Source organism: Vombatus ursinus, unplaced genomic scaffold, assembly GCF_900497805.2.
Source record: "Vombatus ursinus unplaced genomic scaffold, bare-nosed wombat genome assembly UNPS02014807.1, whole genome shotgun sequence".
In the NCBI taxonomy this organism is placed as follows: domain Eukaryota; kingdom Metazoa; phylum Chordata; class Mammalia; order Diprotodontia; family Vombatidae; genus Vombatus; species Vombatus ursinus.
This window is the reverse complement of record NW_020954585.1, coordinates 54236483-54259111: the sequence shown is the minus strand read 5'-3', so window position 1 is coordinate 54259111 and position 22629 is coordinate 54236483. Positions and strand designations below refer to the sequence as shown.

Below are 22629 nucleotides of genomic sequence, written 5' to 3'. Positions count from 1 at the left end.
ACTTCTTGGGGGATTGGGGTGGGGAAAAGAATCAGAAAAAAACAAATCTCCTTGTCAACACCTAGAATTTTTCAGATGGAAAAGAACAAATGAAAGGTATCATGGTATAGTGGATAGGGAGCTAGCCTTAGAGCCAGGAAGATGTAGGATCAAGTCTCACCTCTGACTAATATTGACCATGTGACCCTAGGTGGTGCCATAGTGCACAGAGATGGGGCCTGGGGTCAGGAAGACTATTTTTCTGAGTTCAAATCCAGCCTCAGAGTTTGGTTTTTCTTTTTTTTTTTTCTTTTGCCTCTGTAAAATAAGCTGGAAAAGGAAATGGCAAACCACTCTGGTATCTTTGCCAAGAAAACCCCAAATGGGGTCACAGAGTCAGACATGACTGAACAGCAGAACATACCCTGGATAAGTCACTTAACCTCAAAGTGTTCTGGGCAGCCCTCTAAGGCTTGGCAGAAAAGGTGCCAACCTGCATTGGTAGAGGGAGTTTCCTCAGCTGGGAATGCCCTGCACCAATAAAATCATAGGTCCAATCCCTATCCCTAAAAAAGACAAAGGGAGCTCTGAGGTCTATCCTCCCCCAACCCCTCGCTCTCCAAGCAAGCTAATGCACTTGACTGGCCATCCATCTATCGCAGCTCTTCAGATTAAAAAGCATCCTCAGAAATCTGATCTTTTAGCAACTGATTAAGAATCTTTCCACGGCTGGAAATTATCTGTGTTTTGACCAGCAACACAAGTACACTACTCCTGATTCATTAAGGAACATTAAAAAATAACAACAAACCAAGCCCTGAGGAGTGGCTGTGGATGGATGGTAATTTAATTTAAAAGATACATCCTGATTACAGGGCCAGGGGAAGGGGAGAGAATGGTGCTGAGAAGAGGAAAAAAATTAAAACCCTACTGCCAAGATAGCTTTATTTGAGATCAGAGGGATTAACTCAGCAGTGGAGCACCTCACAGTTACCTAAATCACTGGGGCATTTGTATGTTTGTGTGTCATTGAATCGGTACAGTGGTCACCTCATTATTCATCTTTCAATGCTAGTTCAGTTTGGGAGGGATCAAGGTATTACGTAGGATCAATGGTCGATCACTGAGGCACTTTGCCACGATTTTAATTCACCTTCCCTCTGCTCTGTACAGAATTTGGCTCTTCCAAATCAAGATCAAGCTCTCTGAAAAGGAGGAGGCCTGTTGGAGGAGTCTGATGTGATCTGAAAGCCAGAAAATTAGCCATATCTGGCAGCTCTTGGGGCATCGAAGGGACAGACAGACCTTGAATATGCAACAGGCTCTTTTGCATGTAGGACAGTTAGGTGGTACAACGGATAAAGCACTGGAAATGGAGCCAGGAAGGCTGGAGTTCAAATCCAGCCCCAGACACTTCCTCTAGCTGTGTGACCTTGGGCAAGTCACTTAACTTTGCTTGCCTCAGTTTCTTCATCTGTAAAATGAACTGGAGAAGGAAATGGCAAACCACTCCAGTATCTTTGCTAAGAAAACCCCAAATGGGATAACAAAGAGTAGGACATGACTAAAAAATGACTGAATAACAAACTTCTGTGTGTGGGAGCACAGGGAATTTCTAGCCAAGCTTGGGCTCCTTCTAAGTCGGCTCAAATTTCCCCGCTTCATGTATGCAGGTTGGGGTGAATTAGGCCAGAGGCCTCCTCACTCCTCACCAGTCATTAGGGTTACACTAAGAAGTAGTGTGGGTATGATGGGAAGATCATTAAATTAAGAGTCAGAGGGCTAAATTCAAACTTCATTTCTGCTGCTTACTACTTGTGTGACTTTAGGTATTCTGATACATTCTGGGCTTCAGTTCCCTAATCTATTTAATAAGGGTATTGAACTAGGTGACCGCTAAAAATCTCTTTCAGTTTGGACCCCATAAGCCTGCGTTTCCCCACTTGTCACAAAGATGGAGAGTAGAGGCCACACCACATCAGGCTTTGGGTATCAAGTATCCACAAAGCCGACGAACCTCACCGTAACATCATTCCATCACCTCTGCTCTTTTGGAAAGCACTGCTCCTCATAAAAAATTAGGTTTTCCCAGAGCCATTTAGTCAGTTAATAATATTTATCAAGCACCTGCTATGTGCCAGGCACTGGGAGAACAGTATTAGGCAGTATAAAATTCTATGCAAGCACTAGAGGCTATTATTAATAATAGTATAGCAATAATGAAGCAGGGCTGATACCCACGTCAACCAGGAGATATTTTGTCTCTCTGTGCTTCCTTGCTCCATTCCCCTCATACCTACTCAGAGGACTCAAGGAAATGTGGGAGGTTCAGATGAGGGTAGAACAAACAACTAGAGGACCAGAAAAGTACAGTGAAGGAATAGAGGGGACATCCCCAGTGGTAGATTCTGGGTAGGGGCATGGAATGTAGACGGCTGCTAACACAGTCTTGTTAGTTCTCCCACACTCCCAGGCAGGTGTGGATATCATTGCTGGAAACACCGACCAGGCTATAAGAACACTGGACTGCCTATGCTTCCAACAAAAACAAAACAAAACAAACAAGAAAAAAAAGTAGCCACATTTATACAGTGTCCCAAAAGTCTTAGTGCAGTGTTCGGCTAGCAAAGCTTCAAGTTTTAAGCTTTGCACTGCAGTCAGACTTTTGGGACACCCCGAATTTGTCGAATGATTCCTTTGCAAGTTAAATGCCTGCAAGAGTCTATCCCTCTGAGAAAATCTGCAGCAGGTCTCCCTTTCCCCTTGACGTAAGCGGCTGTGGCTTGAATTCTAAGGGAAACCCTAGCTTCAAAACACATCCACCTTAAGGGCTGGTGGTTATAGGGAAACTATACTTCTGGGCAAAAGCTGCTTTTGTTTTTATTTATTTATTTTTTGCACGTGAGATTATGATTCAATTGGCGAAGAGAACTCCCAGTGTGGAAACCCCCTTCAAATGCAAATGACAAGTCATCTGTATCTTCTAGTCTTAGTTTCCTGGGGAAATGAGGGGCTAAGTTCCCTTGGTAGAGTACTGCGTTACAGGCAACTGAGAGCACGATTGATTGAAGCATAAACAGCAAAACATGGTGGCTGAGGCCACTACATCCTACAGCATCCTTCAGGCCAATTAGCATCCTAACCAGGACTGCTTATTTTCCATGGGCCATAAGGCAAGGCTCTTAATGACATCTTTCCCAAAGGGCAGGTAGAGAGTCTGTTAAACTCTTGTTATCAACTGACTCCACCTGGGTAGGATCTGGCACTAATGTTCAAGCACCTTTTGAAGATGTTTCTTACACTAAATCATCATAAACTGCTCTGGGGAATGAACTCTTCAGAAAAGGAAGCTCATCAGAAATTTGTATCAGATGGGTAAGTCAGATCTCCTGAGATCCAATCCATTTCTCTAGCCATGATGTTGGCTGCCATGATGCCTGTGCACATCTTGTTCATGAACCATAGATACAAATCAAGGACCAAAACAACCAGGATCAATCCAAGAAAGAATGATAGAGCATTAGGAGATTTCATAGTGCACTGGAAAGAGTCCAAGTTCTAGAGTCAGAAGTAGTAGTAGTAGTAGTAGTTGTTGTTGTTATTGAGTCATGTCCAACTTTTTGTGACCCCACGGACCATGACATGCCAGGCCCTTCTAGCCTCCACTGTCTCTCAAAGTCTGTCCAAGTTCATGTTCATTGCTTCCAAGACACTATCTATTCATCTCATCCTATGCCATCCCCTTCTCCTTTTGCCATCAATCTTTCCCAACATCAGGGTCAGAAGACCAGGGTTCAAATAGTACTTCTGAGGTTTACCATCTATGTGACGGTGTGACCTTGGATAAATCACTTAACCTCCCTAGGCCTGTTTCCTCATCTGTAAAGTGAGGAAGTCAGAATATATAGCCTCTGAGAATCCTCTGAGTTCTAGTTCTACGACCCCAGAATATCCCTCGGCTTAAAAAGCAACTACTGTACCTGCAAGGGCAAATATATAACAGGGGTCAAGAGGTGAGGTTTAGGGGAGGCCAAGCAGATGAAAAACTCTGACCATCCTAAGGACTGGTGATCTCTCCTGGTCTTTCATAAAAAGGGAAATGAGGTTGGCTCAAGACAACCAGAAGGGAAAGGGTAGAAGACAGGGAACTGCCACTCTGTCAATTACCAAAACATGCCCACAGGTTATCCATGGGGGAGGCTTCAGATAGCCAGCTAGGAGCTGTGAACACAGGTAGCAATCCAGGCTTCCCAATCAGAAAGCAAAAGGCAGCCAGATGACACCAATGTCAAACCAATTAGTGACTTAATAATGCATAGTGATAAAATGAGACATCCCTTTTAAAGGGGGAGGACCGCAGAGAGGGAGACTAGAACACAAAACCACATAGTGACATTTTTTCCCCTTATCTAACTCATTGCAGCAAGGTGAGGGGAGCCTCTGGGCAGCAGAATGTCCTGCCAGCAAAAGAGATTATTTCCAGTTGAGAACTCTATTCCTTACCTGCAGAATAGGGCTCTTGCTTCTCCGCATAAATGAATTCCTTCCTTTCATACTTGGCTCGGATCCACTGTTCTCGGAGGAGTCTGCAAGACAGAGAGAGGAGAGGCAAGGTCTGGGTGCTGAACAGAAAGCTGTGATCATTAATTCGACAAGGAAGATGGCAGCTGAGAGCACAAGTTTCTGGAAAATGAATTTGCAGGTCAGTGGCTCTCAGGAAGCCCCCTGACCTCAAAAGACTTGGAGATGTTGCCTTTTGAGTACTGACAAAACCATCGCCGTAAACCATATGGAAAAAAGAAGCCTTAATCAAAATTCATTTTAACAACCTCATCCACTCCCAGAGTACACTCAGCAGAGGAGTTAGCTACTCTCTGTGCAAACTGCCCACGGCTGTGTTTAGAGCTTCCCAATGTAAATATTTTTGATTCTAAACAATTAGGCTCAAAATGACATAGCCTCCAACCTCTGAATGGATAAGAATGGAATTATTAAACAGAGGGGAATGGATGCTGAGAAGGGTGACAGGGTCCCTGATATGAGCAAGTCAGCAGCGAAAACAAAAGGCAGAGACCAGGCAAGCCCAGGTTTTTTCATGTTAATGGAGTTTTGCCCTTTTATTCAAGATTTATGAGTAGCTTTCTCACTTGAACGCTGAAGTGCTAATTTTTAAGACACTAGTACATGGAGATGAGATGTTTATGATTTTTGAAGGTCTGGCAGAGGATAGCAAGTGTGAGATTGGCCCCCAACTCTTTTCTGCCCATGCCAACCTATACCATCCATACTCAAATGGATCTGTGAGCTTTTCCATAGTAATATTCCTTCCAATGATGCAGATGGCACCCCATCCCTGCCTTCTTAGCCTGTGTGATTCTTAACTATATTCTCCCATAAATCTTCCTACAATAATAGGAACATTGAGTCATAGAACTAGAGCTGGAAAGAACCTCAAAGGCATCCAAATCCATCATTTTACTTACATACAAGGAAATTGAGGCTTAGGGAAGTTTAATCACTTGCCCTTGGCCAAGGAACTACTAAACGTCAGAGGCAGAATTTGAATACAGGTCCTTCTTGACTTCAGGTCAGGTACTCTTCCTCACACCAACATGGAGGATTATTCTAAGTCAATTCAATGAGCATTTATTTTTTTAAGCACCTGTACTGTGTTCCTATCATGGTTACTACTTGGCATCTGGGCATACAAATGGAAAGCCACGGCACAGGTATCAGAGCTCAGACACGAGCCTACTCCATTTGTTTTCTCTGAGGAATGTGGCTCTTTCCCTCATTCTGATTATATAGTGAGTCATCTTAAGTTGGTGTGGGAGGAAATGAGCTTTCACCAAGTGGTTGCCTGACCATGCTCCAGGTCTGGAGATGAGCATAAAACCTGTGGTCATTCCTGACTGTTGCTAAAGCTTCTGGAGAAAAAAGCTCTCTCCAGGACTAGTTAACATGAGGAGGGAATCCAAGCACCCCGATGGACTTTTGCTGCTTGGATAATGGAGGGAATTCCCAGTGATTTCAGGCTTTTCTTCCTGCCAACTTTCACAATCAGTAGATTACCTGCTTCGGTGTACAACATCCCTTAGGCCATTTTAAGAGGGATGTTCAGAAACTTTGGGCAAAGGTCTAAAGAAGCAAAAATAGAAATGATTAATAGTATGAGAGGCAAGATTTATGAGGGAAAGTTAAATAACCTATGTGCTTTTGATCCAGAGAGGATAAGACATATAAAGGGTAGATGTATAGAGGGTTACTATGAGAAGAGTGATGACTCTATTTCTCTACCTGTTGAAAGACAGGGTTGAGTTAGATCAAGGGTACCCAAAATGGGGGTGGGGTATATGTACCCCATACATATGGGGAATGAGAAGCTTGTCAAAAGGGTAGAGGAATATTTGGTTGTGTTTCATAGCTCATAGATATAGACCTGGAAGGAACCATGAAGCCAATCAGGTCTAACTCCTTCATTTTACAGATGAGGAAAATGAGGCAGAAAGAGGTTAAGTGACTTGCTCACAGTCACACAGCTAGTAAGTATCTGAGACGATACTGATTCTAAGTAAAATGTTCTATCCAATAAAAAGTAAATAATTATATTGTCCTACTGAAATTAATATCCTTATTTTATTTTTATGGGCATATGCATGGTAAATTCTATCACTTATTTCCTTTCATACTGAAGAGGGGGTGTGAGAAGGTTTGCTGAAAGTCAGTGGATACAGGGACCAAAAATGGTTGGGAACTCTGGGTTAGAGGATCTCTAAGCCTGTTTTCAGGTCTGACTTTCAATGATTTTAACTAGTTCTCTATCTTCCTAAGGAAATGAAAAAGACTGACCTACTATCCCCACTTATCCAACTCCTGACTCTTTTTCTACTTCAAAGTCTATGTCAGACATCACCCTTCCGAGGAAGACATCCATGATCATTCTAGCTCACCCAGTTTTTTCTTCTTCTTTTTAACCTACTGAATATTTGTGGAATGAAGAAATGGATGAACTACAACATAAAACATTGAAGTTAGACTCTCAGAAGAACCTCCTAGTCCCTAGTTGTAAGGATGATCTCACACAGGGACAGAGCGCTAAGAGAAGACTGAAAACATACTCAACAACCACCTAGCTCATATGGTTTATGCCATGGATGTCCACTGTTTCGGGAGTAGCAACATCCTCTTATTTTGTTGTTTTTCAGTTGTTTTCGGTGATATCCAACTCTTTGTGACCCCATTTGGGGTTTTCTTGGCAAAGATATTGGAGTGGTTTGTGCCATTTCCTTCTCCAGCTCATTTTACAGATGAGGAAATGGAAGCAAAAAGAGTTAAGTGACTTGCCCAGGGTCAACACAGCTGGAAAATGTCTGAGGCCAGATTTGAACTCAGGAAGAGAAGTCTTCTGGACTCTAAGCCTAACACTCTATCCACTGTGCCACCTAGCTGCTCCACCTTCTTGTTAGTTTGGTTTTATAAGACCTACACATCCCCTCAAGAGCCATATAGCATTTTTTGTCAGATTAAAGTAAACTAAAATTTAAAAAATTTTAGTGGGTGGTATGACACCACCTGAAATAATAAGACACACCATGGGGAGATGCAAAATCCAGAATTTGGAGACACTCTGTGACTTTCTACCTTCCTGAAGGCAAGCAAGGGCTGTTTCTATAGCTTATTCTACAGTTATCAAGAATGTAGAAAGAGCAAGAAGCTATCTTTCCAATAGCAGTATACATTGTGCAATCTATGTCTCTTCCTCCAGAAATAAGGGCAATGTTCTCTTTCATGGGTAGCAAAGGGCATGAGGTGCTGACAAATGTTCTTTTGGGTTTGGAGGGGTTGGTGAGTGAAGGAAGAGGGCAACCACCTATATTCAAAATATTATAGCTTCAGGAAGTCTTGTGGAAAACACTTGAAAACAGTTCTCACTTGCAGGTGAGTAAAAAGAAATGTAGATGTCATGGGAAGAACAATGATTTGGGAGTCAGGAGTCCTGACTGCCACTAATTTGCTGTGTGACTCTGGCCAAGCCATTTAATTCCACAGAACTCAGTTTCCTCAACTGTAAAATGGGGATAATGATGATAACCATAGCACTTGAAGGCTCACAACAACTTTTCTTACAACAAACATGAGGGAGAAACTATAGGCATTATTCCCATTTTAATGATGATAAAATTGAGTCCCAGGTAAAGGGATTTGTCCATGATCATCAAGTTAGTTAAGGGCATAGACAGCATTTAAACTCAGGTTTCCTGACTCTAAGTTCAAGACTTTCCACTTTATCAGACCACTTGCCCTCCTTTTCTCGCAGAGTTGTTTTGAAGGTCAAATGAGAAGTGTGTGTCTTCGATTGCTGTAGAAGGTAGTCCAGGAGAAGCCCGTAAGGCCCTCCCGAATCTCCCTTGTGTCTATTAAATTCCCTTTCTCTTTCATAACACGACCTGTCATGGGCCAGTATGCTCTTTTTGCCCTTTTAATAACATATTCGGAATGGCTAATTCACAACTGGCTCCTACATCTGGGCGACACCCTTGTGATTTGCATCTTAAAAGAAGAACAGAGACAGAAACAGACTACAGGGGAAATAGAAACACAGAGTGAAGGGTGGCACTGAGACTTGGATTCAATTCTTTAGAGGGGATGCCTACACACGTGAACAGCTCCAGACATGGAAGGCAAACCAAAGGAACAACAATGGACATAGCCACATCCTGGAGAAATAACTCTAGATTTCAGCCTAGTGAAGGCTAAAAGTACTAGTGAAGTACTATGAGTTATGGGGACAGTGTAGGACCAAGGAAGGAGGTAGATTCTTTAGCAACTTTAAATTCTTTCCTCTTGAAGTGGGAGATAGGGTGGGGAGGAGGATGGAAGGTCTAGAGATTGCATAAGGTTCTTTAGAGAAATGGGGAGGAAAGGGAGTTAGTTGCCTTGACTGTTTAAAGGATTGGGAGCAAGTCCTCTGTCTTTTTTTTTTTCCTGATAGGTTAAATAAAACCTATCCTAAATTCAATCTTTTCTTAACCCAACTACTTGCATGGAAGTGAAGATCCTTTTCTCTTTACTTATTGATTGGTAGATTGATTATGGAGACCTAGACATGAGATAAAATTCTGATGACCCTTGGGGAAACCCAGAATGTGCACAATGGTTACTGAAAAGCTCCCCAAAGTGAAACTGGTCCCCATAAACCTAGCATTTCAGTTTCAGGTTGTGAGTTACACGGGCACTAAACTCTACAATCTGGCTGCAATTTACCTTTTCTCTTACTTCATTACACACACTATGTTCTAGCCAAACTGGACTCCCAGTTCTTCCTTGAATTTGCCCCACCATCTCACCTTTATGCACCGACAAGGGTCATCCCCTATGACTGGAATGCACTCCCTTTCATCTCTACTTTCAGAATCCTTCTCTTACTTCAAGGTTCAGTGCCATCTCCTTCCCAGATGTCTCCCACTGAAAGTGTGCTCTCTCATTTCCAATTTTTCTAAAGTGCTTTGTCTGGCACTCTCTCCTTTATGACCTTCATTCTATACCTTGCATTATACTTATCTGAGTTTATTTTGCAACCCTCCCCTCCCAAGAATAGAAAGCAAGCTTTTTTAAAATAAGTTTTTATTCATGTCTTATATATTTTTCATCATCCTAGTTTTTCACTGTACCCCTCCCCCTCCCCAAGAGCCATCTCCATATAAAAAATAGTATCTTAAAAAGGAGCAGCTAGGTGGCACAATGGATAGAGTGGATAGAGCATAGGAGATAGAGTCAGGAGGACCTGAGTTCACTTACTAGCTGTGTGATCCTGGACAAGTCACTTAACCCTGCTTGCCTCAGTTTTCTCATCTGTAAAATGAGCTGGAGAAGGAAAAGGCAAGTTAGGCAGGCAGCTAAGTGGTACAGTAGATAGAACACTGGGCCTAAAGTCAGAAAGACTCATTTTCCTGAATTCAAATATAGCCTCAGGCACTTACTAGCTGGGTGACCTTGGGCAAGTCACTTAACCCTGTATGCCTCAGTTTCCTCGTCTGTAAAATGAGCTGGAGAAGGAAAGGGCAAACCACTCCAGTATCTCTGCCAAGAAAACCCTAAATGGGGTCACGAAGAATCAGACACAACTGAAAAAAACTGAAAAACATCTTTTTAAGAAAAAAGGAAATATCAGTACAACCAATTAATACATCGAAAAAGGCCTAAAACCTGTATAATGTGCAATTTTGTGGTCTTCTCACCTCCACAAAGGGAAGAGGGGGATTGGGAATGTTCTTTCAAATATAAGCTTCTTAAGCGGAGGGACCACATCATTTTTATCTTTATATCCCCAGTACAAGGGGCTTTGCACATAGTGGGTGCTCAAAAATGTTTATTCTCTCTCTCTCTCTCCATATATATATATGTATCATATGCTTTTGAGGGGAGAAATTATGGGAAGCAACCCTCAGACAGCACCCACAATAATGACGGTATGATGCAGAATTCCCCAGCAAATAATCTGTGCCTGAGTCCCCAGACACCACTTCCGAGTACGGATCTACCTCCTCTGACAACCACATGATACAGGAGCTCACAAATATTCGCACAAGGGCAAGACACGCCTGGGCTATTATTTAGGTTCAGGGAAGATGGAGTTGAAAACTGCCTATAAATATTCATTAGTAACAGACTCCGATGCTCCAATTAGCATTTTCCATGGGGAGGTCAGCTGCCCACGCTGCTCTGTAAAACCTGAGTTGGCAGGACCAGAGACCTTGGAACATGATGAATTGTGATGAGGGTTCTTACATCGGTCAGCCCTGGTTTGCTTCAGTCTGCACACAGATGCTTCCCCACTCCTTCCTGCAGCAGGACTCGTAATGGTATCAGGGAAACCTGAGAGGTCGCTAAGAGGTCATTGGGCTGAGCCCCCTCTTCTTCAAAGTCTCAGGGGAAAGGAACTCACTTATTTGCTCCTGGTTACCCATCTTATAATTTTAGGACTGTAAGATGTAGAACTAGAGAGGGTCTTTGGTGCTCGATTAGGCTCACAGATCAGGTTCATAAATTTCAAGCTGGAAAGAACTGTTAACAGTCAGTCTAGTCTAAAACCTTCATTTTGCAAGTAAAGAAACTGAGGGGTCCATTGAGGAGAAGGGAAGTGACTTTACTCAGGCAGTAATATTCAAACCCTGATCCTCTTCAAATCCAGTGCTCTTTCTTCTATGTGAACTTTCAGCTTCTTATTCCTACAAGAACTCCTGTGTTCTTGACCCGTTTTTGAATCATGGACCCCCCTTGGGCAGTCTGCTGAAGCCAATGAACCCCATTCTTAGAATGGTGTTTTTAAATGATGGAAGGAAATGCTAAATTCCAGTCAGCGGCTAGTGAAAATAAAGATGTCATTTCCACCCCCTCCCTCAGTCTAAGTTCACAGAGCCTCTGAAATCTATCCACAGACCCCCTTCCCAGGTGAAGGACTCCTGCACTATACCCCAGACTTTGCAATCCTTCCTGGAGTCCTGTGATTTAGCCCAATCTTATTTCCAAAGGCACATGCAAATTACCTGACCTAGCTCTGGGCAGATAGCAAGAGGTCAGTGTTGGGGGAATTTGAGGACCAGGTGTGTCCTTGGTGTTGATATAGCTGGATTCTCATGGCCAATTAATCCTTCCCCTCTCTGAAAATTGGAACCCAATAGAGATAGAGGCTGGAGAAGGATGGGGATGGCAGCTGCTCCTGCCTATGTTCACAAACAGCTTTGTCTTACTCCTGGATAAACTCAGGTTTACTTTTCCATCTACCAAAGAGCACTTCACTCTAGCCTAAAGGGATATAACCCTCCTCTGAACTCTTTTCTATGACATATACACACACAGTCTGTACCACTTATTCCAGTATTTCTCTGTCACTTTATATTGCGACTTATTATTCTATATGTGTGAATCCTGTCTCCCCAAGGAGACGTAACTTCCTTGAAAGTGGGGAATATATCTCCATCTCCTCTTCCTCTCATATCCTTTCTCTATTTTATTTTTATTAGTTCTTTATAAAATTTATTTTTTTTCTTTTTTCTATTTCTTTTATTATTTTTTTCACCATTACTTTGATTTATTTATTTTTAATTTTCAACATTCACTTTCACAAGATTTTGAGTTCCAAATTTTCTCCCTGTCTCACCCCTCCTTCTACCCCAAGATGACATGCATTCTGAATGCCCCTTCCCCTAATTTGCCCTCTCTTCTATCTCTCCCCCGTTCTCTTCTCTCCTTCCCCTTTTATTTTCCTGTAGGGCAGGATAGATTTCTATACCCCATTTCCTATATTTCTTATTTCCCAGTTGCATGTGAAAACCATATCCTTTTTCAATGTCAATAGTGGGGCTGAGCACACAGTCAATGCTGGATAAATTAAATTGAGGCACTTTCATTTTAGCCAACTGACCCTGTCCACATTACTTCCCTTTCAGATTCAGTTTCTCTATCTGTACAATTTGTATAATAACACTCACACCATCTAGATGACTCAGTGGATAAAGTGCCGGGCCTGGAGTCAAAAAGACCTGAGTTCAAATCTGGTTTCAGACACTTACTGGCTGTGTGACCCTGGGCAAATCACTTGACCCTGTTTGCGTCAGTTTCCTCATTTGTAAAATGAACTAGAGAAGGAAATGGCAGTATCTTTGCCAAGAAAACCCCAAAAGCCATGAAGAGTCAGACATGACTGAATAACAATAACAAAAACAACAACATCTACCTCACTGGATGTAAAAATCAAATGAGAGGCAACTTAACGTAGTGGACAGGTCAATGGACTTGAAGCCAAGAAGACCTGGGTTCAAATTCCACTTCAGCCATGTGATTTAAATCACTTAACCTCTCTGTCTCAGTTACCTCATCTGTAAAATGAGGGAGTTGGACTCAATGATCTCTAAAGCCTTCTCCCTCTCTAAATCTTCGATCTTATGAAAAACGTATAAAGCTCTGAAATAAACTAACAGAGCTTGAGGAGACTTTAAAAGGTAACTCAATCTCATTTTACAGAGAAGGAAACTGAGTCTCAGAGCCAGCAAATGACTTCACCAGGGTAAAGATGGGACATGAACTCAAGATCAGCATTTTTTTTTCTTATTATACTACATAATCCACACATTTAGAATTCTAAATCTGAACTATGAGGTGGAGTTAGAGGGGTCCCAGGTTCAAAATCCGGCTCTTGTGACTATGTGAACTTGGGGTTTTTGGGCTTCTATTTTTTTTATCTATAAAGTGACAAGGCTGACCCAGGCGATCTCTAAGGTCCCTTCTTGCTCTAAAATTTCTGCTTGGTACAATGAATAACTTCACAGCAGACAGGCCACAGCCAAATTGCAAGAAAATAACTAAAGCCAAGGAAAGCCACAGGGATTTCGGGAGCACTGTGCCAAAGGGAGGTTGCCAAAACTTCATTTGGGGAGGCCAGTGCCCTGGCTGGGAGAAACACGACTCATTTCTAGCTGTGAAAACTAAATCTACTCTCATAAGCTCTTGGGAAACAGCTTCAAAATGCATTGCACTTGCCCCTATATCTCACAGGAAGCTACGAACAAAGATGTTGGTTTCCATCCAATAATAAAAGTGAGAAAAAGCAGTCACCAACTATTTCCTTTCCCAGATGTGAAGCTCAAAGTACAAATGAATTTAAAAAATGACACGTGGAGAAAAACCTGCTACCCACATACTCCCTGCCTGGGAGTGAAAGGGGGATGGTCCCTAGACTTGATCTAGGTCATATAAGAATCAGGATAGCTTCTCTTTTTTGGTTGGATACAGACCAGTTCCACCTACATTTATTTAAAAATAAATAAGACTTAGACTCTTTGGAGCAATTTTATTTTTTATTCATTTTTTCAAGAGCCTCTTGAGATAACGTTTAGATCTCAGTTTGCCTGTATGACCTTCTAAATGTCTGCTTACATTACTCGTCTGGTTCAGCACTGTCAAAAATCAGGCAGGGCTTGGACAGCAGCAGAACATGCCAGGTTGGGGACGGCCAGAATCCAGGTACATGGAGGCAGAACCACAGGGGTGAGGCAGGAGATCAAGGAAAGCCTCTACAGTGGACAATGAGGGTCTAGACTAGGGCTCAGCTCATTCTACTTTAATCAATGACTTGAATGAAAGCATAGTGGAAAGGTAATAAGCATTTATTGAGCGCCTACTATGTGCCAGGCCCTGTGCTAAGCATTTTACGAATATTATCTCATTTGATCCTCACAATAATCCTGAAAGGTAGGTACCATTATTATCTTCATTTTATAGTTAAGGAAACGGAGGCAGAAAGAGGTTAAGTGACTTGCCCAGGGTCACCAAGTGTATGAGGCTGGATTTGAGCTCAGGTCTTCCTGACTCCAAGCCCATAGCTCTATCTACTGCTCCATCTAGCTGCCACAGATGGCATGTTTATCAAATTTGCTGATGACAAAAAGTTGGGAGAGTTAACATCCTGGAGAATTTATTAAAAACCTAGAACAAATGACCTGAATCTAGTAAGATAAAACTGAAGGGGAATAAATGGAAAATCCTGTCCTTGGGCTCAAAAAGTTAACTGTGCAAAGATAGGATAGAGAGAAGTGTGGCTAGACAGGAATGCATGTGGAAAGAAACAAAGAAAAAAACATTGGAGGGTTTTAGTGACATGCAAGGTCCGTATGAGTCAGCAGCATGACAAATAAGTTAATGAATTTCCAGGCTTCATTCGTACGGCCCTGGTATCCAGAACAAGGAAGGGAAGGGTGAGTTTTGCTATATCCTGCCCCGATTAGAACTAATCTCCCCATCATGAGAAGGACATCGTAAAGATAAACAGTATGGCAGAGACTCCAACCATGCTGTCAGAGGATTTTTTAAAACATTCATTTTTTAAACATTTTCAGTTCTAGATTCTCTTCCTCCCCTGCCCATTGAGAAGGCAAGCAATATGACAGATATTATAGATCTGAAGTCATGCAAAACTTATTTTTGTATTAGCTATGTTGCCCCCCCCCAAAAAAAAAGGCAAGAAAAAAAAGTGAAAAAATATGCTTCGACCTGCATTCAGAGTTCATCAGTTCACTCTCTGGAAAGATGGAAAGCATTTTTCATCATGAGTCCTTTTGAATTGTCTTGGATCACTGTATTGATCAGAGTAGCTAAGTCTTTCACATTGATTATTGTTACAATAATGCTGTTACTATGTACAGTATTCTGGTTCTACTCACTTTGTATCAGCTTACATAAATATTCCCTGGGTTTTCTGGGCCTCCCTCTCCCCCTCATTATTTCTTACAGAACAATAGTATTCCACCACAATCAAATACTACAACTTGCCCAGCCATTCCCCAATTGATGGCCAGTCCCTCAATTTCCAATTCCATAAGAGGATTTGTTAAAGAAACATTTAGCTTAGAAAAGAGAAAACTTAAAGGGACAGTGACCAACGTCTTCAAATATTTAAAGGTCTGTGACACAGAGGATTAGAATTATTTTGCTTGAGCCTGAAAGCCAAAGCTTACAAGTAGTGTGTGGAAGCTACAGGGTGACAGATTTCAGAAGCTGGTTGTACAGAAAAGATTCCTAATAATTCAAGCAGGCCAGAGGTGGAATGGACTTTTGTGTATGAGAGTGGTGTCCTTCAGTCAGAGGGTAGATGATACCATGTTGGGAGATATATTAGAGGAGACACTAATTGAGATAGGGGTTGGTATCTTGGATGGTATCTAAGGTTTTATCCACCTCTGAGATACTGGGATTCTAGGAGGTCCAAGTAAGCAGCAAGCCAGGGAGGTCTGGTAGCTGGCAAGAGGAAGGAGTTCAAACTGGCAAGTAGTTGACTTCTAGAAGGAATATCAGCTTATGTTGCAAAGTCAGTCAGAGAAACTCAAGTCCTTAGAAGGACTTGGGGATGGAAAACTAGTCTTATTAGTCCTGGAGAACTACCCAAGGAATCAATACAGATATACTAAGGTATGGAATGGCATGGTTGGGTATTAGTTAGGAACAATGACTGGACTGATAATTTGGTTGGAATAGGATACTCTAGGGTGAGGAAGCTCCTTCTCCTAATGAAGGCTAGTACTTTCTCTGTATTTCATCATCTTAGAGACAGGGCAGCTAGGTGGCACAGTGGATAGAGCATTGGGCCTGGAGTCAGGAAGAACTTAGTTAAAATTCAATCTCATACACTTACTAGCTGTTGGACCCTGAGCAAGTTACTGAACTTGTTTGCCTCAGTTTCCTCAACTGTAAAATAGGGATAATAGTAGCCCCACTTCCCAGGATTGTTATGAGGATAAAATAATATTTGTAAAGTGCTTACTTAACACAGTGCCTGGCACATAGGTGCTATATAAATGCTAGCTATCATCATCATCATTGTTATTTTTATTACAAAGTTGTCCTAGAACTGTGAGGTTAAATGACCTGCCCAGGGTCATTCAGCAGGTATATGTCAGTAGCCACATTTGAACTCAGTTTTCTTGGCTTCAAGGATAACTCTCAATCCACTATGCTAAGAAGCCTCTTTTGTTAAAAGAAAAAGGTATCAATAAAGTTTATTAAAGAAAAAAAAGAAGAATATCAGTTACCAGAGAATTGGGACCAGGTTTCAGCAATTTGCCTGCAGAGTGAGACATTTAATGAAAATTTAGTGGCAGAGAAGATAATGAAATAGGATGTGAGATGGATGGAACATGGGTCAGTATGCTCAGCCCCTCAGGATTGAAAATTATCTTTGAGAGAACGGGTTAGGAGAACTCCTTTGTCACCACATGGGCACTTTGAAGAGTGTAGATAGGGGTAAAGAGTACTGAATTCAAACACTGTACTAGAGAAGCAAAAATTGCTTATAAGCTCTTGGTTATGATAATCCACAAATCCACACATGTTAACTCGATCTGGCCTCAAGTCAAATCAACATGTTAGCAACCTTTCCAAACAAGTCCTACCATTATTAGCTAATATTTACATAGTGCTTTATGGTTTGCAAAGTACTTTACGTGTGTTAACTCGTTTGATTCTCACAACAACCCTGTGGGGGTAAGTGCTTCTATTCTCTCCATTTTATGGCGAGGAAACTGAGGCACAGAAAGGTTAAAGGCTCAGGGTAACACAAATCATAAGTGTTGGAGGCAGGATCTGGACTACGGTTTTCCTGGCTCCCAGCATTGCCCTATAGCCCCTGTACCACCTAGCTGCTAACTACCTGAAGTTATTATAGACACAATTAATTATCCTCAGGCCCCTAAGCAAAAAAAGGTTTCTTTTTATATCACCCAACTCTCTTTTGCAGTTTAACAAAGTGAACCCTAGAATTCCATCAATGAAGTCTAGGGAGGCAATATAAAAAGATAATAGGGTATCACGCTGTAGCAGAAAGATCACTGGAATTGGGAATCCTTGATTCCAGTCCCATAAGTGCCACCAACTAATTGCACTAAATGTATACCGAGCTTAAGCTTTCTGAGCCTCAGTTTCTTCATCTGTAATATGGGGATCAATCATACCTTCTGCTCTATTGTTGTGACAATCACATATTACAACCAAAAGAGTGAAGGGATAAAGTAACTAGGATAATAAAAGGTTATCGTTTTTTCTTATTGCCCTATATTCTGCTAGATTGTAAGCTTCCTGTAGACAGGAGATATATCTTGTTAAATATTATGCCTCCACAATGCCTAACACACAAGTGTCTCTGAAAAAGCAAGTATTTAGTACAGGCACACCGCATTTTATTGTGCTTTGCTTCATTTACTTCACAGATATTGCATTTTTTATAAATTCAAAGTTGATGGCAAGTCTACTGGTGCTGTTTTTCCAACAACATGTGCTCACATAGTGTCTCTATGTCATATCTTGTTAATTCTCACAATATTTCAAACTTTTTCATTCTTATTATATCTGTTATGGTGATTCGTGATCAGTGATCTTTGATGTTACCATTGCAAATGTGTAGGGGGAAGCCGTGAACCGCACCCATGTAAGATAGCAAACTTAATCAATAAATATTGTGTGTGTCCTGACTAAGACTGACCAGACATTCCCCTGTCTCTCTGTCTCTCCTCAGGTCTCCATACTCCCTGAGACACAACAGTGTTAATATTAGGCCAATTAACCCTAAGAATGCATTCTCTAAGTGTACAAGTGAAAGGAAGAGTCTATTGATGTGGCAAACGTCATTGTTGTCTTATTTTAAGAAATTGCCACAGCCACCCCAGCCTTCACCAACCATCACCCTGACCAATTAGCAGCCATCAACATTGAGGCAAGACCTTCCACCAGCAAAAAAATTATGACTTGATGAAGGCTCAGATGTTGGTTAGCATTTTTTTTTTTTTTAGCAATAAAGAACTTTTTAATTAAGGTATTGTTTGTTTGTTATTATTATTGTATTGTTATTATTTGTTAATTGTTTGTTTGTTTTTTACACAATACTATTGCCCACTACAGTATAGTATAAACATAACTCTCACATGTACTGGGAAATAAAAAGTATTCGTATGACTTGCTTATTGTGATAGTTGCTTTATTGCAGTGGTCTGGAAGAGAACCCGCAGTATTTCTGAGGTATGTCTGTAAATGTTGAATTGAATGGCATCTTTGGAGGTCAGATCATGAGCTCCCCAAGGATAGAGAATGCATTCTTCTTCATCATTCCGTCCTGTGCTGGTGTGAAATTCTGCCATCCAACGTGAAGAGAACACTTAATCCACGAATATTTTAGTCTTATGTTGGCCATCCTTGGAAATTAAGATAAGGAAGTTTTGGCCACCAGGGGGCTCTCAGATTTTTCTAGCCATGCCAAGATTCTGAAGGTCACAGAAGTAAAGCATCTGCAACATTCAGTCAAAAATAAACACTGGCCTAAGTGCCCAGGGCAGAAGTTCATCTGTATAACAAATGTTTATTGAGTATCTATTATGTATGACACACTGTCCTAGGCCCTATGGGGGATAGGAAGATGAGTGAAACATAGAATCACAGATTCAGAACCAGAAGGGCCCTTAGAGGTCATTGAGTAGGACCCATTTTACAGATGAGGTCCTGAGGCCCAGAGAGGCTGCAGGACTTGCCTAAGAACACAGAGGTATTATTTGGTAGAACCATAGTCTCATTTCTATTTTTATTTATTTATTTTGTGAGGCAAGCTGGGTTAAGTTACTTGCCCAGGGTTACACAGCTAGTGAGTCTCATGTCTCTGAGGCTGGATTTGAACTCAGGTCCTTCTGACTCCAGGGCTGGTGCTTTATCCACTATGCCACCTAGCTGTCCCATAGTTTCAATTCTAAAGGAACATAGTGGAAGGTTGAGGAGGTGAGGTGGGGAGGGAGGGGTGCAAAGATAACACACACACACACACACATATACACCCACACACATGCACACCCACACACATGCACATACACACACACATCCACAATGTAAGGCAGAATTAAAGGAATCTGGACAGTAGGTTTAAAACAAATGAGGCAACAGGTACCTAGCCTTACATTCAATCACTTTTCCTTTTGTTTGATTTTTATTGGAATCTGTATCTGAGGCAAAGGGAGCAGGGGAGAGAAAGAGGGAGAGTATTCTCTGTGCAGATGGGAATTTGTTTTCTCTTTGAGAGCAGGAAGGAGAAATCAATCAGCCTACCAATGATTAAGGGTTTACTGAGAGTACCAACTCTGTAATAATGATGATAATAATAATAATGATGATAATGATGATGATACCTAACATTTATAAAGCACCTACTATATGCCAGGCACCATGCTAATTACAATTATTATGTCATTTGATCCTCACAACAACCCTGAAAGATAGATACTATTACAATCTCCATTTTAGTTGAGGAAACTGAGGCAAATAGAGATTTTTTTTTTAAAGTGACTTGCCCAAGGTCACGCAGCTAGTAAGTGTCTGAGGTCACATTTGAATTCAAATCTCCTTGAGTCCACTATCCACTGCTCCACCCAGCTGGCTATGTACCCAGTCCAGTGTTCAGTTCTCACTGGAGGTGACAGTGAAGCAGAAATGAAACGGGGTAGCTAGTGCAAAGTCCAGGACAGTATATAATTAAGTGTGTGGGGGGGGCACAGAGTTCAGGAAAGATGAAGGAAGGCTGAAGTAGTCAGGGATGTCTTCGAAAGAAGGTGAAAATGGGCCCTGAAGTCTGACTAGGGCTTGGGGTGGCAGAAAGGAGAATATTCTAGTAGGGGCTTGAAAATAAGAGGCCAGAGGTGGTAGATAAGAACTGAGTCCTGAACGATATGCAGGGGACTTCGTGCAAGTTTTGTGGGCCAGAGAGAATTTGTGTAGGCTGCTGATGACAAAAATCCATTTCAAAAATAGCATAGAGCTCAGACTAAGTGCCTGTCCTGATTCATAACTGGAACTCCCCACATGAAGACAGCTCTATGTAAATCAAACCCACAGCAAATTCTGCTCATCCACAAGTCTGGGAAGGGGAAGGGTTGTGGTTGATGGTGGCTAAATCTACTTCAGCCTAGAACCGAAGACGTTTTATTTCAGTTTCTTGAATCTGAACCACCATAAGAAGTTGTCAGAGTTTTCCTAATAATTGTTTATATCTGTATCATGGCTTATAGTTACAAAATGTATTCATAGACCTATTTGGCTTTGGAGTTGAAGGACCAGGGTTTAAATCTTACCTCTGACGTTTACTACTTATGTGACTTTGGACAAATCACTCACCTCTCATAGGGTCTGAGTTTCTTTATCTTATTTGCTCCTACTTTCCAGGGTGGTTGCAAGGATAAAATGAGATAATATGTAAAGTTAAAGTAAAATTAACATAGAGCCTGAGGCAAAGTGGATAAAGTACCAGGCCTGGAGTCAGGAAGACTCATCTACCTGAGTCCAAATTCAGCCTCATACACTTACTTATTGTGTGACCCTGGGCAAGTCACTTCACTCTGTTTGCCTCAGTTTCTTCATCTGTAAAATGAGCTGGAGAAGGAAAGGGCAAACCCCTCCAGTATCTCTGCCAAGAAAACCCCAAATGGGGTCACAAAGAGTTGGATACTACTGAAAAACAATTAATAACAACTACTAACAGAGCCTGGCACACAGTAGGCACTTAATAAATGCTTATTCTAATCCCTTCCACTTTATTTATTGGACTTGATGACCTCCTAGGTCCCTTCTTTCTAGACCTATAATGTCATTTAATGCTCACAACAAGCCTAAGCCAGGCAGGGCAGGGATTTATCAAACCCCCCCCCCCCCCCCCCCTTTTTTTTTGAAACTAGATTTCCCTATCTCACCTAGGCTGAAAGTGAAGTCCCAATCCCAGTCTGACTGGCATGGGAATTTTGACCTGCTTGATTTTCCAGCCTGGGCTGGTTCATCTTTCCTATTCTCAGGGGCTTCCTACATTAAGACTGAACTTAGTTTGGACAGCCAATTGGCTTAGCCCACTGAACTCCTGAGCTCAAGAGGTCTTCCAGCCTCCATCTCCCTGGCAGGAGAGTTTACAGGTATATAAACCTCCCCCACTCCACCCCAGCAACTTGTCATATCTACATTTTAAGGATGAGGAAACTGAGGCTTAGAAGAATGACTCTCATCATAAAGTTATATACAGATCCGGACTCTAACCCACAGTTGCTTAATTTCCAGTGTAGTGCTCCTTTTGCTGGACACTGGGACCTCTCTGAGCTTTATCCTACAGGGATGAAAAAAAAAGGACGCTTCTTATGATGAACTTTATGCAAATCAGACCCACAGTAGGTAGTCTACACAGCCACAGGCCCAGTGGGGAGGGCTAAGTCAGGATGCCATGTTCTAATACAATGTGAGCTCCTTAGAGCAGGTACTGTTTCAGTTTTGTTGTTTGTACCTCCCTGCGTGACTTGGTCCCTTGGTCCGCAGCCCAAGATCACACGTTGCACATAGTAGGTACTTAACAGGCCGGGGAGGCTGATGAGAGTTGGAGTAGACCGGAAGGACTTCATGGAGGTGTAGGCCTTGAGTTGATTCTTGAAAAATGAATGGGATTTGGAAAGTGAAGAATACAGAAAAGAAGGCCAACTGGAAGGAAGACACTACATAAGTATGATGTATTTGCTCTTAGGGGAAGTAATAAACTGGCCTGTGGTATAGGGACATGTATCATGGTACAATAAGAAGATCATAGACTCTCATGGTACTTACCAGCTCTATGACCTTGGGCAAAGCACTCAACTTCCTGCACCTCAGTTTCCTCATCTGAAAAATGAGGCAGTTGGATGGTAAAGACAAACAATGTTGAAGGACCTAAGAACTCTGATTGACATGATAACCAACCATGGTTTTAGAGAGCCCATGATGAAGCATGTGCATGTACACACTGCCTGACAAAGAAGGAATGGACTCAGGGGACAGAATGAAACATCTTTTCTGGATCTGGTCAACGAAGGAATTTGTTTTGCCTGTCTATGTATATCTGTTACAAGGATCTTGTTTTTGTTTTTTCCATGTTGGGGGGTGGTGCTATGGGAGTAAGAGGTGGGAGAGAGAAAAAAAATAAATTTTTGTAATTAAAAAATATTGATTTTTTTTAAAAATGAGGCTGGATTAGATGACTTCTGAGGTCCCTTCTGCTTATATACAAATCTATGATCCTGTGAAAAGGGGGCGTGTGAAATAATGTTGGAGTGCACATAGCTT

The 22629-nt window shown here is 41.8% G+C and overlaps 1 protein-coding gene across 1 annotated transcript in view; it reads right to left on the bottom strand.

Annotated features, from left to right (window-relative positions):
- LOC114052303 (arf-GAP with dual PH domain-containing protein 1) overlaps positions 1-22629 on the bottom strand; it is a 162424-nt gene that overhangs the window by 94730 nt on the left and 45065 nt on the right. Inside the window, exon 4 of the mRNA XM_027874852.1 lies at positions 4483-4565. Within this exon, the coding sequence (XP_027730653.1) occupies positions 4483-4565 (83 nt within the window). The remainder of the gene's footprint in view (positions 1-4482; positions 4566-22629) is intronic.